Source organism: Cloeon dipterum, chromosome 4, assembly GCF_949628265.1.
Source record: "Cloeon dipterum chromosome 4, ieCloDipt1.1, whole genome shotgun sequence".
In the NCBI taxonomy this organism is placed as follows: Eukaryota; Metazoa; Arthropoda; class Insecta; order Ephemeroptera; family Baetidae; genus Cloeon; species Cloeon dipterum.
The window spans coordinates 2369447-2385615 of record NC_088789.1 but is presented as its reverse complement, the minus strand read 5'-3'; the positions used below and the strand labels follow the sequence as shown (position 1 = coordinate 2385615).

Sequence of the window (16169 nt, the reverse complement as noted above, 5' to 3'; positions counted from 1 at the left end):
ATTTAACAAATCGAAACATTATGTATTCCTTTGTGTTCGAATTTTCACACGTACATTGGTGCAGCCATTAGGGTACCAGAATGACTAATTTTTGCCATAGAGCTTAACGATTCCGCTGTGAGGTGGAGTGCGCTATCGCAGGAGTTAACAGCGCTGGCGCTGGCGGTCCGATCTAGACATCACCAAATGTTTTTGACTATCGATATAAATCGATATATATCGTCTGAAAAAATATCGATGTTAAAATATCGTCCTATATAACCTATGTTAAGCCAAAAAAAACATCGATAAAAATCGATAAATATCGTCAGAAAAAATATCGATATTAAAAATCGATTTTTATTTGGCCATGTCTAGTCCGATCATATGGTCGTTGTTTACAAAGACAGAGACGCCCGGTGCACTGCGATACGACGATGGTCGGCCGTGAAAGCTGAACTGCAGCGAGAATTGTTGTCGAACGGTGGCCGACGCCGACACATCGAGACATGGCAAGTGACCGCGAAGTCCTCCGGCAGGTTTGGGAAGGCAAGTTGCCAGTCTGCTTCACGCTGGCTGAAGAGGAACTTCAGGACCTTCAGACGCCAGACCCTTTCTATCTGATGGTGCCAAGACTCTCATATTTTCCTCTAGTCACAGAGAAGGTGATAATCAGCAAAATAAACCAGCTCCCATTATGCATGCAGATCTTTTGTTTCCTGCTGGCAGTGCAAAGTGCAAATAAATTTAATAATCATCGCAATTCTAACTCTTCGTTCTAAAGAAAGTCGTTTTGTTATTAGTGAGCAATGTGGAAAATAATATGTATGTACGAAAGTACACTATTGATAACAAGAAAAGAAAAGCAACATAGACGCGGTAAACGGAAAATATTAAATTTTAATGTTTCTAGCTTTCCGAAAAAAATATAAATTGGCTCGTGTGTTAATCGCGTGGGAAACTGAAAGTAGGCGGCAAAATTTACACATTTTTGCAATATATAATTACAACCAGCCTGTTTGCTCGCATTTTTTTGCATTTTCAGGCGTGTCAAGGATATTTGAGCATTTCGAGGATCTACATAAAAACTGGCTGCCCGATTGCAGAGGTGGAAAAAGGTGGTTGTTATCCTCAACGGGCTGAGAGGCGCCACTTGCTGGTTTTCGCACCTTTCCAGCGTTTTTAGGGGCAAAGTCTTGAATAAAATACCTCAATACAGAAAGCTCCTCTGCGGTCACTCTGGTCCGATTAAATTTGGCGATTGTCGGTGTTATTGAGCTCATAGCAAAGAGAATTCCGGAAAAGTTTTTATGTCCCTGCACTGTCATGTTCCGGAAAAAACAAATCCTGTGTTTTCCTGTCAAAATTTCCGGAATATTTGAGTTGGAACTATTTTAAATCACGTTCGGAAATCAAAAATTAAAATTCCTGTCTCGTCCTGTTCCAGAAATTTTAGTTTTTTCGGGAACAATCCGGAATTCTGTTTATTTCTATTTATTGTTTGCTCATAACTCTAGGGATTTGTTTACATAAGCAAAGGCTCAAAAGGATAATCCTCCTCTTTTGTCACGAAATCCTCATGCATTTGTTTGATCTTTTCGAAGCTCAAATTCAAGCATAGACATTTTTCCTATTTTTCTGTCCTCACTCCTCACTGTTTACACTTCTGCATTTTGTTCGTTGTCCTTTTAAATTATTTTCAAGACCTATCAATCTTTGCTTTAAAAAGTTAACTTTATTATGGGAAAGCGGAACTGCTGTCAAAACTGCATCTCTATTAAGTTAACACGCTTTAAAATTGCTTCAAGGTCCAATTTAGGTGTTGTGCTGTAAGCCTCTTTTCTTTTCCTTGTTGCACCCTCTTTGTGAGGGGTAGCACAAAAAAACGTCAACTCCAGCAGGGGGTGGGAAAGTGAAACTTTTTGTGCATGAATGGATATAGTTTGGCAGGTGTCATTTTAATCTTTCTGCATTGAATTTTTAGGTGAAGCGACACTTCATCAAACATGCGCACCCTGAGAAACAGGAGGCCGAGATGTGGCTCGACTACAATGGCACTCCTTTGAAATGGTATGCGAAAACGTCAAGTTCATGCTGTGCTCGTCTTAAATTCTATGCTATTCCCCAGGCAATATCCAATCGGGGTGCTATTCGACAGTCTGCTCGGAGCCGATGCTACTCTTCCGTGGAACATTACTGTGCGGTTTGATAGATTCCCTGAAAAAGAACTGTTGAAGTGTCCCTCCAGGTAATGATATATCATTGGAAAGGCATAGATAATAATATATCCAGTTTGATAAATATTGATTGGAACTGCTTATCTTGTTGTTGCTTCAGCAGTAAAAAATACTGCTTGTGCAGCATAAGATTTAACAAATGAATTTTAAATTTGGTTAATCACAACTTGATATAGGTTCAAAATAATTATTTAAAAAAACTCAGCAAGAGGAACCTAATTGTGCGTTCAACGGCAAGCATCCCATTTATGCAACATAGTCAAAATTAATTAAAAGAAAACAAAGCTAGTAGAAAATCAATAAATCAAATAGTAGTCGTCGTAGTACATCTGTGGAAAATCGCTATAAATTAAATTAGTGTTAAAAGATTTTTTTTATTAATATGGAAATGAGAAGTTGAACATGATGATCACAAAACACTTAAAATTATGAAATACTGCTCAAGAATAGCGGGAGGGCATTTTTGAGCGGTGGTGACATTTAGCTTCACAAATTTATGACCCGAAATAAAGAGAAATCGTGTTGTAAACACTCAAGGTTGGGGGTGGTTATAGGTGGGGGTGGCTGAACTACAATGTAAATGAGCAGTTCTGCGAATTTGGACGTCGATTTTATGGCGTTCAAATTTTTAAGAAACACGGATAGTTAATGGTGTAGTTCCTGGATAATAGCTCGGGAATACGGGCGTTCGCTATTTTTCGTTATCTCTAATATCCCCGAAAATCTTAACTCTTGGCTGCGTTTAGATATCACCTTGAAATTTTCTCTGTCCAACCCAGTTTTTTATCCTGAACAACTTTACAACTGACAAAAAATTCGCAGGTTGAAGGTCAAAATCACCTTTTCGATTTTTTTTCAGGGTTCAGGGCTAAAATTTAGTCCCGTAAAATTCTGCACAAGCAGACCAAGTTTCATAGGTGCAAACGCGATAGTTTTTTTCGAATTTTAAGTTTTAAAATTTAAAAATCAGCTCAAGGCCGCTCGACCGCGCGTGGCCTATGAGCAGAGAGATCGCCTCTCGCTCTTCAAGTATATTTTTTCGCTTTTAATTTGCTTAGAAACAACTAGCGTTGACCTAGGAAGGTCGAAATCGACCTTCAGGATCTGACCCTGAGATACAAAATTTCCAAAATTTCGGAATTTTCCAATTTTATCGAACTTGGTGTCTTTTCATAGGTTTTCGCCACTGTAAAACTCAAATTAAAAGCTGAAATTGTTTAATGACAATCCTGATGCCGGTCCCTGAAATAATTGTGGTAGCCATTGATGCTGACGTGATTTGAAAAATGGTTAAAATTTTGAAAACTTTAATTTATGAAAATATCCTTTTGTTTTGAAAACACAGTCTTTAAAATAAATTATTTTATTCTTACAATTTAATAAAATGTTATTAAAAGCAAAAACAAATCAATAAATTTTTATTTTTTTAAGAAAAAATTTGTTTCACCTTTCATTCACAGATTTTTATTTTTGGGGATTTTGAAAATAACGAAAAAACAGGAAACGCCTGTATTCCCGAGCTTTAAACCTGGAATTTCACCTAAAAATTTACACGTCTTAATATTTCGTCCAGTCGACCTCCAAATTCACGGAGAACTGCTCAATTTAATTTATCATAGCACATTTTTAATGAATATCTCGCCAACTTTTCATTTTCCAAATGTACAAATTAACTGAGAAAAAGATTTGTGTCAATTACCAATGATTTCTAAATATTTAGTTCTGATTTTTCGGTGCTGCAGAGATGTCGTCGAGTCCCATTTCATGTCGTGTATCAAAGAAGCAGACGTTCTAAAGCATCGCACGCACGTAGCAACGGCAATGCAGAAAAAGGAACACTATCAACTGTGGCAGGGGCTGCAAAACGGTAGATGAAAATATGATTTCTGTTAAAATGTCTAATTTCTTTTCCTTCAGATAAATTTGATCAATTTTGGTCGATCAACAAAAAGCTTATGGATTGCAACAGGAATGAGGGATTTAAGCACATACCGTACCGATGTCACAAAGGGGACCAGTTCAGTTTGCCATTGCAGAGATTAGTGAAACCTTTCGAAGAACCTGATTGCCAAAAAACATTGGGTGACCTGATTCACTTTTTGCTGCCGAGTGATGATGAAAATTCGCGTGAGTAAAATCAGCCCTTTAATGAATTATTAAATAATAAATAAAAATTGCCAATTTATGTGTTGCAGTCAAAGTGATAATCCAGGGAGTAGAACCTTCGTGGGACACTCCTCTGCAGTGGTTGAGTGAACACCTCAGCCACCCAGACAATTTTCTTCACCTCAGCTTGCATTCCATTTGAGGCGCAACAAATTTCCCACCAAAACTCCAGCTTTTAAGTGTTAATTGCTTCTGTGTTTGCATACGATCAAGTCCGTACAGCGAGAAAGATGCTTCTGTGTTGGTGGCATTGTGATCAAGATAACTTTTAATTACACGTACACGACTTATTCGAGAAGCTGCTGAATTTGGACCGCCTGACTTGCGTTCAGTTGTGCTGACTTTTGTTGCTCATTTTTGGACTTGATGTATCCACATGACTTTATATAATATAATATATTCTTAAACACCTTGTAAAACCTAAACTAAATAAGGGATCGGGTCAGGTGTCTGCTGCTGAAATGTTTTACTGTTCGACTGCCAATTTATATTTTCTGACGCTTGTTCGAAAGCTAGAAACATGATGCTAGGGTAGTGAACCAACCTTTTCTTTCAAGCTAAAGGGGAAAAATGAAAAATGTATTGCGGCCCCAGGCATCTGATTTGCGTCCACCTTCCCTTCACTGAAAAATGCAGAAAGATATTGTTCAATCTACAAAATAAAACGAATATGTTATTATAATACAAACTCTTCGTACTGTGTTATTCGTGTACAAAAACAGTTTCAAGTCTGTGCTAAATTATTTTATATTACAACAGAGAGCATGAATGTTTCTCTTGAGTCTTGCAAAGTTTGGTTTCGGCCTTACATTTCACAGCTGCATTTCCATGATTTGAATAAGTCTTAGTTCGCCTTGTTCCAAAATGCAGGTATCGTGTTTCTTCTTTATTTTGTAACTTCCATTCCTTAAAAGAAGCTTGAATTAATTGCTAGTTAAAATATAAATCATTTTAATAATGCATAATGAGTAATATTTACCTAGAAAGTTAAAAGTAAATTTGCTTCCTCATTTACACAGAACAGTCATTTATCTTTTAAAGCTTTGGAGCTTTGGTTATTTGGCAAATTTTTATCTAATTGCTCCGCCATTGCTTGCTGTGAGCAATGACGGTTCTCCTGTTGAAAAAATTCCTCTGCGCTTTCAGTAAAATTATTTTAATCCGCCACCACACACCCAAGTAAATAAGCGCGATAAAAAAAGTTTGATACTATATTTATGAAGAAAAAAAACACAGCTTGAATTCAGGATGTTATGTAACACCACGTGCGCATAAATATATATACCGTATAAATAGTGACCGCGGTGTCTCGGTATCGCTGGACAACTTTTTCTTGAGGATCGTTGAGTGGGTCTGTGACGTCTGGACACTTGTAGTCCATGCGCGTCCGGCAGTCTTTTGTGTTGAAATCATTCAGCAAACAACAATGGGTCCACCCTCGATGTGCGGCCGGCTTGAATTACCATCCATAATCGCCCTGTCAACCAAATTATCGCGAGCATGGTTAATAGCACAAATTACTTTACCAATAATGATGAGTGCGCGAAAAAGTGAGTACGTGCAGTGTGTCTAGCTTGGGGCGAATGTGGTCAGCGACTGGCAAACTCCTCTTTGTGCGCGGCCAAAATGCGAGAAATTCAGAGCCCTGACGAGAATTTTCCTATTTCGAGAGCAAGAATTGGAGAATGTAAAATACGTAGATTTATCTGGCACATAGAGGTATATCAGCAAGAATTTTCAAGATCGCCACAGTCGACCACTAAAGAGCAAAATAAAAGAGGAGAGTTTCCAGTTTTCTTAATAAGAAAATCGCAGTTTTTACCAGTTTGTGCCAGATTTAGTCGGTGCTGATGCGAATTAATGCAAATTTTCCAGCTGTATAAAACTCAGAAATAGCACAGCTTATTCATTTTTAGTTTAGCACTTATGATAAAATCAGTCAAGCCTAAATTAAAATATGCATTTAATATAGTTTAATACTTTTTTAATAATTTAAAATCAAGATAAATGCACTCGTAAAAATAACATAGACGTGTGGTTTCATAATATTTTTTGCAAGGTGGGGGGTGAAAGCAATAAAACACCACTTCGTTTATTTAGAAAAGAAATCGTTTATTTTTCTTTTAAGCGCAAGGTAAATTGTTTCTTTTCAATAAATAGAGCAGCTTGTTGCTTATTGTTAAGAGTCCGTGTTCGTTTTTATAAAAATATACCTTCTAAAATATCAACAGCCTCTCACACTTCAAAAAGTTGCGAGGAAAACTCATGAGCCCTAATTGCAAGGACTTACAAATTTATTTAAGAGACCGAATAAATATTTTCTTTTAATCTAAGAAAATAAGGTACATTTCGCTTTGAGACGACCATCCTTCAACATTTTAACAAGCGCTTGCGTTCGCGTGATTGCATGATTCATCATCGGTGGAGCAGGAAAGGCACTTTCGGGAGAAAAATCCCAAGAGGCCCATTCAACACGTGTTAGCGCAGAATATATGTGTGAGCGAGAAATTTGGTTAAAATACGTGTCCAGCAGCGCAGTTTCGCTGCGTTGGAAAATTGGAAGGATTAACTTTGCTGTCGGAATCATAAATATATTTTTCTGCTGGTTTTTAGTTAAAACTTTATTTGAGTTTGATTCGCGCGCTGTATCATTCTATAATATCAATTGACGGACCTGGCCAGTGATATACAATAATATAGCACGTTTAGCTGCCTTGGCGCCACAAATAACACTCACTGAATGTGAAACATTACTTGGAACGAATTAGATTGAATCGAGATACAATTAACTATTGAATATTTACACTTTCTATTAAAGCGCCATTCTTTGAACTTGATATGCCTAAAATTGTTCACCTTATTCGTGATATAAAAAATATTTGCTTGTAAACCTACTCCTAGTAGTCAATTTTCGCAGTAAAAATCTCAGTTTCGATTTGGACATTTCGTCAGGCATGTATAAAAGGCAATCTTTCTCGAGAGTTTGTCCAGAGGGTGAATTTCTGGAAAAGGCACGTAGAGTCATTTTTGGAATAGTGGCACGTTCAGGAAGCTCCTTAACTAACTATAATACAAAATAGCCTCTCGTAAAATTAATAAGTGAGCATCTTGTGTGTTTTTGGTTAATATGTACAAGGTATCTGTCGAGTACAGTAGCAATGTTGAAACATATACGTATAATTATTATTATTAAAAAAAAAACAGATTTCGTAAAAAAGGTGGTCAGTACATGATTGTTAAACTCGGGTGGATGTTAAAGGCAGGCAGCCTTTGTCTTCGTCGAACCAACGGGGCAAAGGCCGACAAGTAGCTGCATTTGAGCAAGGAGCAGAAGGCTATGGCACAGGGGCGGGGGCGGGGGGCGCCGGGGGGCACACGTCACCAGAAATTGGGCCCGGAGGAGGTGACCGCGGCGTAGTGTGAGAAGACGCACTGATTGATCTGTGGCGTCGGCGGCGACGGCGACATCGACGGCGGCGAACCGAAGGGCGGATTTGGCAGCATGAAGGGCGACGAGAGCGTGTGCGCGCTGTCCACGTCGCAGTGTAGAGGCTTGATCGACATCCTCGCGCGCTCGCGCAGCGCGTCCTCCTGCTGCAGCCACTTCTGCACCTGCCGCCTGTTGATGCCGCTCTGCTTGGCCACGGCCCGCTGGTTGCCGTTGCACTCTTGGCTGTGGTGGTACGTGTCCAGCACCTTCAGCTTGAAGCCTAGAGGGTACGATTGGCGCTTCACAGTTTCGCGCGATTCTTCGAGAACCTGCGGAGGCGGCCAACGGACAGATGCGTACGGGTGCGACGCCAGAGTGGCAGAGCGTCGGAAAGCCGTCGATTGGTTCCGGGGGCGTACGACCAGGCAAAGGGGGTTCTCCTGCGGCGGCGGCAATTGCGGCGGCACCGGCCACACGTTGCGACCCAGCCGCTGGCGCTTGGCCGACGAGTCGCGGTCGGCGCTGGCCAGCGCAGCCTCGCTGCGCAGCTGCTGCTCCTGGGTCAGCCACTTTTGCACCTGCCGCCGGTTGATGTTGAAGTGACGCGCCGTCGCCCGCTGGTTGCTGACGCACAATTGGTTGTGGTAGAACGCGTCCAGCACGTCCAGTTTGAACTGCAGTGTGAAAGAGCGCCGCTTGCCACCCGAAGGGGGCGCCGTCGGCGGAGACACCGAGCCCGACGTGGACCAGCGGTCCTCCTGCTGCTTCATCTCGTGCAGCATCAGCTGCTCCTTGTACTGATTATGCAGCTCCTCCGGTTTCATGCACAGGTTGAGCGCCTCGTCCATCTCGACGGGCATCTCGGGTTCGTTGTTGTTGAGCGAGGCGCGGAGACTTTGCTCGCCCTGCAGCCACTTCTGGATCTGTCGTCGGTGGATGCCGAATTTTCGCGCCGTCGCCCTCTGGTTGCCTTTGCACTCTTTGTCATTCCGGTAGGTGTCCAGCACGTGCAGCTTGAATTGCGTCGTGTAAACGCGACGGCCGGTCGACGGGGTCGGCGCCGACGCTGTTTTCGTCGCTTTGCTGCTGTTGCTGTCGTCGTCGTCGTCGTCGCCCTCGACGTCGACGATGATGTCGATGTCGTCGTGGTGGACCGAGAGGCGCGGCGTCACCACCGTGGTGCTGAACGATTCGGCGTCATCGTCGTCCCCGGCCGAGACGGGGGAGATCGCCGCCAAGCTGTCTGTGCGGAAAGCAAGCGGCGAGCATAAGGAGATTCCAGACGAGCCCGCGCCGCCGCTTAACGCCTCGTCCATTGTCGACGGCAGCATAAATGAGCAAAAAAAGGCAGCTTCTCCTCCCTTGCTGTGTGTGATCACCACTCGCCAACTCGCACAGCTGCAGGACCAGTTCTCTCTCTCTCTTTCTCTCTCGCGCTGCCTCCACTCAGTCTCGTGTGTGTTGGTTTTTTTCTTACGCTTTTTAACTGTTGTTCATTCTTGAGAGGCCATCTTGATGCTCAGGTGTGCTCCTTTGGGCTACAAGGCGCGGTAGCCAATTTTTTCTCTCTTTCCGACGGCAAGCAGGGGCGCCTGAGGAGCAGAACAGGAGAAGAAAACATTAGTACCAGAGCTTCACATGATTCATGCCAAATTTAAAATTAAAGACACGGTTCTAAAAGCACGTGCACCGGTCCACTTGCAAAAGGTGGATTGATTTTTCTAGCTCTTTAAACACGTGCTTAATGCAGTTTGCCAATTATTTTTAATTTCGGCCGCGCACACCCGCGACCGAGACGTGCAAAACTGGCTTCGTTTAACGCGCCAGCTCAGGGGCCCCCGTACGGTGCGTGTTAATTGCCCGGTCGCAACAGATTTTCGGCCGGCCCTGCACGCGTGAATGGCGCGGTAGGTAAACGAGCGACACTCGTAACTATGGCGGCGCAGATTAAAAGGTCGGCGAGGAATTTTTGGCATTTATGTCAAGTGGTGCGGCCAAGTTGCGAGTTGGCGCGGCCACTGATCGATTAAACTGCTGTGAGAGAGCTTAAAGCAGGTTCGATTGGTGCTTGGCAATTAGAATAAAAACCGCACGCAGTGTCGGACGCCACGGCAAGGGCGAAATGAACAAACGTGCAAGCAGATAAAACTAAGTGAAAAGTAGAAAAATGTGCCGAACAGGTCAAACAGTGCTCCATTTCATGAACCATGTAAAGAAGACTCACCGTGTGTCAGATTTAGAATAGAACCGGACTCCAGCAAGGAAAAAGTCTAACACCAGAAAGATAACGCGACGAAAATTACGCCAGCGTAAGAAATCAAAAGACTTTTTTATTGCAAGGCAGCTGTGCGCTGCACCGGAGAGGCAACCAACAAACGTTTACGCACGCATGATAAACAACTTTCTGGCTTGATGCGTGAGGTGCACTGAAAGATAGTAATTAGACGCGAAGAGAGATATAATTATATAATGTGCACGCGGCTGCGCCAGTGTGCGCGTAACTCGAGATATTTCGTGTCTGATCAAGTGCAACCTGTGCATGTAATAACACACGCAGTCTGCTCTGCGTGAAATAGAAAGTGAGAAAAAGATGGATTCCAGCACTTTTCAGTGCTCAAGTGCTGTGTGTGCTCTGTTTCGAGCTGGCTGCGTTCAAAATCGAAGCGACGCGCGGCGGCTTGAGCAACCGCAAACCATTATTTGAACCAACATTGACGGCCGCCGCGCGCGGCATGAAAAGAAGTACAGAGAATGGCACGCACACAGCTATTCTACAACTATTTCGGGCAAAAAGAGTTGAAATCTGATGCAACAGCCGCCGCACGGCCATACTCAGCGGCGAGAGCAAAATGCCAAAACGTCGCTCGCAAAACGTGACAAAACTGGCAAGGACGAGACGCGAACTTTATCCAGCGCAAGCAGCCGCCGCGAGATAAGCATCCTCGAACGAGACACAACACGGTTTCTCAAGTGCCGCTTTGAAAGTTCAATTTCCATCGTTTTACTTTACTCGACTTTCGAAATTGTTTCGACTACTGCAGACATTGGCACAAGCTGTTATGTCAATGACTTGGTTCATTTATAGCCGATTCTGTGGCAGAAAGAGAGCAAATTTGAAATAATACAATGCAAACAAGGAAATTAATTGTTTCGTGGAAAAACAATTAATCCCCGTCACAGTTTGGTGCTGATTAAGAATCGTGGGAACATAAATCAGATAGAGCTGCGCTATAATTGCCGTGTCTTTTGACGCAATTATCGCGTGTCATCTTCGGATAAGGGCAGCTAGTGTAAAGATATAATCAGTTTTAACAATGGCAGCCTTAAGATAAAAAATATTTTAAAATAACCAATTGATAGCAAGTGGCGTTTCTTAAAATTTTTTATACCTGTTTGAAATGAATCATCAGCACCCCGGACTCATGATCCATTGTTTAGCGCTGGCTGGCTAATTATTTACTCGCGCCATCCCCAAAAAAGGAAAACTCTCCTCCATTGAATAAAAAGCAATGACAGACGCAACCGCATAGCAGCAGAATTTAAAATAAATTTATTAATCAGTTCCCTTTATATGTAATAAAACCGAACAATCGGCAAGCAAATTTACAACTCTCTATACAGTCTCTCATTAAATTTGCAAAGCGGCATCAGCACTCGCGAATTATAACGAAATGTGCATTGTTCGCATTGGACAATCGTTCGTTTGTTTGTTAAATCAAATAATTCATGCAATGAATAAAAAGGCTTCGCCTAAAGCGCGCCAGGCGCATCTTCTATTTCGGGTGCTGCGCCTAAAATTCTCTCGGTGCGCCGAGAATAAAGAATGATCGACACACCACGCGCTGTGGTGGGTGAGTCACGGATTTCGCGCACACAACGCACACACCGCGGGCACAGCACGATCGCCGCGGCCAGGCAAGGACGATAACAAAACGCGAGCTGAGCGAACAGATTACACCGAATTATACATACGACAACACGCCCAGTCGGAAAAATCAAAGAGTGCAAAGAGAAAAATGACGTGTCACTGATAGTAGAAGTAGGACCCAGAATTATGCAGGGTTTTTTAAAAAAAAAGAAATGGTAAAAAGAAAATTCTGCTTACATAAAAAAAAAATCTCAATCAATCATGGTAATGGTTTAACCACTGTGAAAGAGCCAGTAATTTTTGTTCAGGGTTTAACGTAAGGGAATAGACGGAAAAGGCGACATATTTTCAAATGGCGTCATCATCATCATCATCAGTTCTGCACCTTTCTAAACAGGTTAGCCCATATCCGGATAGTCAAAATGCTTTTGCTCTGCTCGCGAGATTCAATTCATTAAGGGCCTGGAAATGCCTTATTTGTCACAATGGCTATGGACGGAAACTTGAACGGTGTGTACTGATCTACCTGAAGCGTTTATCAGTTCAGACCTGCACATAAATGTTTTCTTGCTTCAATGAAAATTTTAAAGCTCCTAAAACCTATAAAATCGCAACATGTGTGTTTCCTCGCCGTTCCTACGGTAGCGATTTGACTTCTCTCTTTGTTCTTTGGCACATCTTGTGGAAGGAAACCAATTAAAAGGAAATTACGCATGGTCATAATTGCTTGAAACCAATCATGCCTTCGTGAAACATAGCAATTTAGTAAATTCCTTCGTTTCAAAATTGATTCCCACAGGCCGCAGTAGTTTATATTATTAGCCGCCGATAAATGAATGAATTAGATTTTAAATTACAAATAAAAAATAGTAATTGTTCCGTAGAATTTTCTTCAACTGAAAATCAAGCAAAATTTGTACAACTTCTCAACACAACCGATTTTGGCCGAAGAATCGACAGTCAAAAAAATAGAGGTATCAGTCAGCCGCCGGTGAAAAAGAATCTAAAATTAAAATTAAAAATCTTCCGTTAAGCACTATCAAACTTTACGTTTAAAATATTGTCGGCCGCCGGTGAACATGGCTAGCCGTCCGCGCCAGGCAACAAATCCGGAAAAGAGAAACACGTGGAAATAATCGAGCAGAGATAGCAACGCGTTTAGCAGGATAGACTGGCTCTTCTTCCTTCTCGGTTCGAAATTTCGCAGCGCATGAGAGAGGCGTGTGCATATGTGATAAAATATTACTAGCGGCCTTGAGTCATGCGCGAGTTTCATTACGACAAAGCGCTGAATGATGACAACATATATCGCGCTTGCGGCTGCTCACAGCTATTTTCTTTAATTCAATAATTATTAAAGAGTCGCCGTTCGCGCTTTCTTGTAATATCGAATGCTACGAAACTCGCTACGCCTGCACAACAACACGTTCGTTCTCGAGAAAAGTGATAAAGCTTTTTATCTCGGCGCCGATTAGACCCTCGTTTGGCCTCCCTGAATAAGAAAGAAAGTGCGCGCAATAAGTGGAAAAAATTGACATCAAATGAGGCTATAAATAAATAAATTGATTGATAACGATACAATCGTGTTGTTGAAGTAAATAAATGAAAAATGATTCAGTTCTAGCGACTGCTAGAGAGAGCAGAGCAAAAAACTTATTTATTTGCCATTATTATTGTACGATTGGGGCGCTTGTCAATGAAATTTGAAGTGGAGCGATACAGGGCGACAATTTAAAATTATTTCAAGTGTTGGATCGATAAAAAAATTGTTCTACAATTTGTGCAACACCACGATAAATGTTATGCCTGGGCACGTTACTCACCAAAACGCGGACGAGACTGACAAAGTTCCCCCCGGAGCTGGCTGTTGGCTGACGCGTACGCTAGTCGCTGCTTAGGTGCTGCTTGGCAGAGGTCAGAAACCCGAATGAGAGGAGCAAGCCCAAATGCAGCCTCTTCGTTAACTCGGGGGAAGAGGGAGAGGGTGCATTTTGTGGGTGCCAGTGTTGTGCGCGTCAGCCAGGTTCAACGATTCACACGCTTAGGAGGGACAAGTGCTCGTCTCACGCTTTCAAAGGATATTCCAACTCTTTATATTTTACGCTTCTTGTTCAAAGCGTCAAGGCGCATCTCTTGTCAGTAACAGGCCAAAGAGTGTCACAATAATTTTAAATAATATAAAATGGCAAAATTCACATTTTCTCTCAAATTTCCAGCGCTTGACAACATTTTCTTGGCAGATTTCGATTCCTCTCGTCGAGATCTGTCCAACAGCGTTTTAGGGAAACTCTTTGCTGTGAAATAGAATAGGATTTTGAATAAGGAGACAGTCCTCACCATTTGAAAAGCATGTTATAACTTAAAAATTACACTGCTACTTGGGTCAATTTTGGCTTCAAATGTATTCTAAGCATTGATAACGAGGAATTTCTAGGATTTTTCAGTAAAGACCCCTTAAATTCAGACGGTGAAATGAAAAAAAATTACTGATGTTTTGTTAATAAAGGTAAATTTCCTGAAATGTACCGCCAATGGCTAAATTGGCTTGCTTGAATGGTGAGTCGTAGCTTTGACCAAAACATTTCATGAATGAATGGATGCAGACCTTTTTTCAAAGCTTGTTGACCAAAGACAAGCTTCTGTGTGCTTCACAACACGTATAGTACCTACAGGGGTCCATCTACTATTTGTCTGCATGCAGCGTAGGGTGCGTTGGAAGTTATTAATTTTGTGACAAAAATGACGAAGGACAATTTCCAAACAATAAAAAGTATTGTCAAGTGCCACAGAGAGACACAACCATTTATTTACGCTTATAGAGGGTTGACAGTACGTAAGCCTGGAATATGCTTGCTGACAATATATCATCGCATCCCTTAGAATCCATTGGAAGCCAAAATTGACCAAAGTAGCAATGTAGTTTTTTTTTTAAATGTGCCTTTCAAATGGTGATGATTATTTCCTTACTTGAAATCCAATTTTATTTCACAACTAAGATTTTCCCTAATACGCTGATGGACAGATCTTGACGAGAAGAATCGAAATCTGCCAAGAAAATGTGGCCAAGCGTTGTAAATTTTTAATTTTTATTGTAACAAAAGGTTTTTTATTAGATTAAATGAAAATCTATTTATCTAATCTATTATCTATTGCCGCCCTGAATCGATCCACTTTAAAACGAAACAGGTGTAAAAAATATCCTTTTTTAACTTGAATTGAGGATTGATTTATAAATTAGCAAATTTCATAAGTTGGGAGGAATGTGTCCAGTCTCCTGGGTCCTGGATTAAGCAGCGTGGGAGAGGCGCAAAGGCAAAAAGATAAATGCCAGGAATTTCAATGAATGGAGCTCCAGGTAGAGAGAGAATCACAAAAGGCCGGTGATAGGGTCCAGCATCGCGCGATCTGCCTCTTTCATTCCCTCTCTCTGCGCCATGCCATGCCATGCCAGCCAGCGCGGCTACGGCCTACGCATCCTGTGCTCGCGATGGCAGACAAGCAGGAGCCCCGGCTCGCTCGCGGCCGCTGCTTTGCTGCTAGCTTTGGCGAAGCTCGTTTGGTTCGCTCTCTCGTCCGCGGTGTGTGAGAAAACGAGACGCTCTCGCCGCCGCTCTCGGCTCGGTCGCGGTGCTGCGGCCCCCCTCCCCCCGCCGTCGGTTTTCATGCCGAACCCGCCAGACATGATGGCGTCGCTGGCTCTTAGTAAGCAACCATAGTTTTTTTATGTGTACCAGCCGCGCGCTCCCCCTCCTCGACGAAATTCCCTGCTCGGCTCGCTTGAAGCACTGAGCAGATCTTTCAGCCTGCCCCCACACATAATCGCCTAATAACACCCTCGGGCCAACGCACGAAAATGCCCTCGATCGGTCGAAAGTGTCGGCAGACCGCGCCGACAAATGATTCCTAATTCCCTGCACGCAGACGGTGGAGAAGTCGAGCGGAAATCGCGATTCAGACGCGGTGCGAAGGGGGAAAACCACTGTCGCGGACGCTGGCCGAACGCACAGCGAAAATGATTTAAATTTAATTTTATGCCAACCCTCCGCCACTTCTCGCAGGGAAATTTAGAATGACCATTGATGAATGAATGAGTAGTGGTCAGGTACACTCGGCGAAGGACCAGCCACCCAAACACTCGGGACAGTTTGTTTGCAATGCTCACCTGACGTCCGAACTCGGTCAGCTTCTTGAGAATCGGCGACACGACGGAGGGTATCCTATGTTTCATTCACGTATGAACTGCACCACATTCCCGCATAGGGTCAGGAGCAAAATTCGGGAAGAATGAATTCGTTCGGTCGCTCGCTCCGGCGCTGGCTCACGTCAGTCTGTCTGCCAGTGGGATAGTGGTTTCAAGCATTGAGCGACCGAGGCGCTCCTCGCGGGAGGAAATGGCAACCGCGCCGCCAGTTGCCTAGACTGCGCGTCGCCAACACGATCTCAACCTCAACAGCAGCCAGCCTCTCCACCGGCGTCGTTCATGAAAAAA

The 16169-nt window shown here is 42.8% G+C and overlaps 2 protein-coding genes across 2 annotated transcripts; one reads left to right on the top strand and one right to left on the bottom strand.

Annotated features, from left to right (window-relative positions):
• Positions 1-392: 392 nt before the first annotated feature.
• Positions 393-5070, top strand: Atg5 (autophagy protein 5). The gene is made up of 6 exons (XM_065488946.1): positions 393-644; positions 1964-2049; positions 2108-2227; positions 3959-4083; positions 4134-4343; positions 4412-5070. The coding sequence occupies exons 1-6, from the start codon at positions 489-491 to the stop codon at positions 4522-4524; spliced, it is 810 nt and encodes a 269-aa protein (XP_065345018.1). The 5' UTR covers positions 393-488; the 3' UTR covers positions 4525-5070.
• A 1403-nt stretch (positions 5071-6473) lies between these two features.
• On the bottom strand, positions 6474-16045 carry brk (brinker). Its single transcript, XM_065488945.1, has 2 exons — positions 15843-16045; positions 6474-9404 (listed from the first exon to the last, which is right to left on the bottom strand). The coding sequence occupies exon 2, from the start codon at positions 9141-9143 to the stop codon at positions 7761-7763; it is 1383 nt and encodes a 460-aa protein (XP_065345017.1). The 5' UTR covers positions 9144-9404; positions 15843-16045; the 3' UTR covers positions 6474-7760.
• Between the last annotated feature and the right edge of the window lie 124 nt (positions 16046-16169).

Bases quoted from the DNA above. Each gene is read 5' to 3' on its own strand.
- Atg5 (XM_065488946.1), top strand. From the start codon at position 489: ATGGCAAGTGACCGCGAAGTCCTCCGGCAGGTTTGGGAAGGCAAGTTG. The intron at 645-1,963 runs GTGATAATCAGC...TTGAATTTTTAG, and splicing joins TTCCTCTAGTCACAGAGAAG to GTGAAGCGACACTTCATCAA. The intron at 4,344-4,411 runs GTGAGTAAAATC...TATGTGTTGCAG, and splicing joins GAGTGATGATGAAAATTCGC to TCAAAGTGATAATCCAGGGA.
- brk (XM_065488945.1), bottom strand. From the start codon at position 9,143: ATGCTGCCGTCGACAATGGACGAGGCGTTAAGCGGCGGCGCGGGCTCG.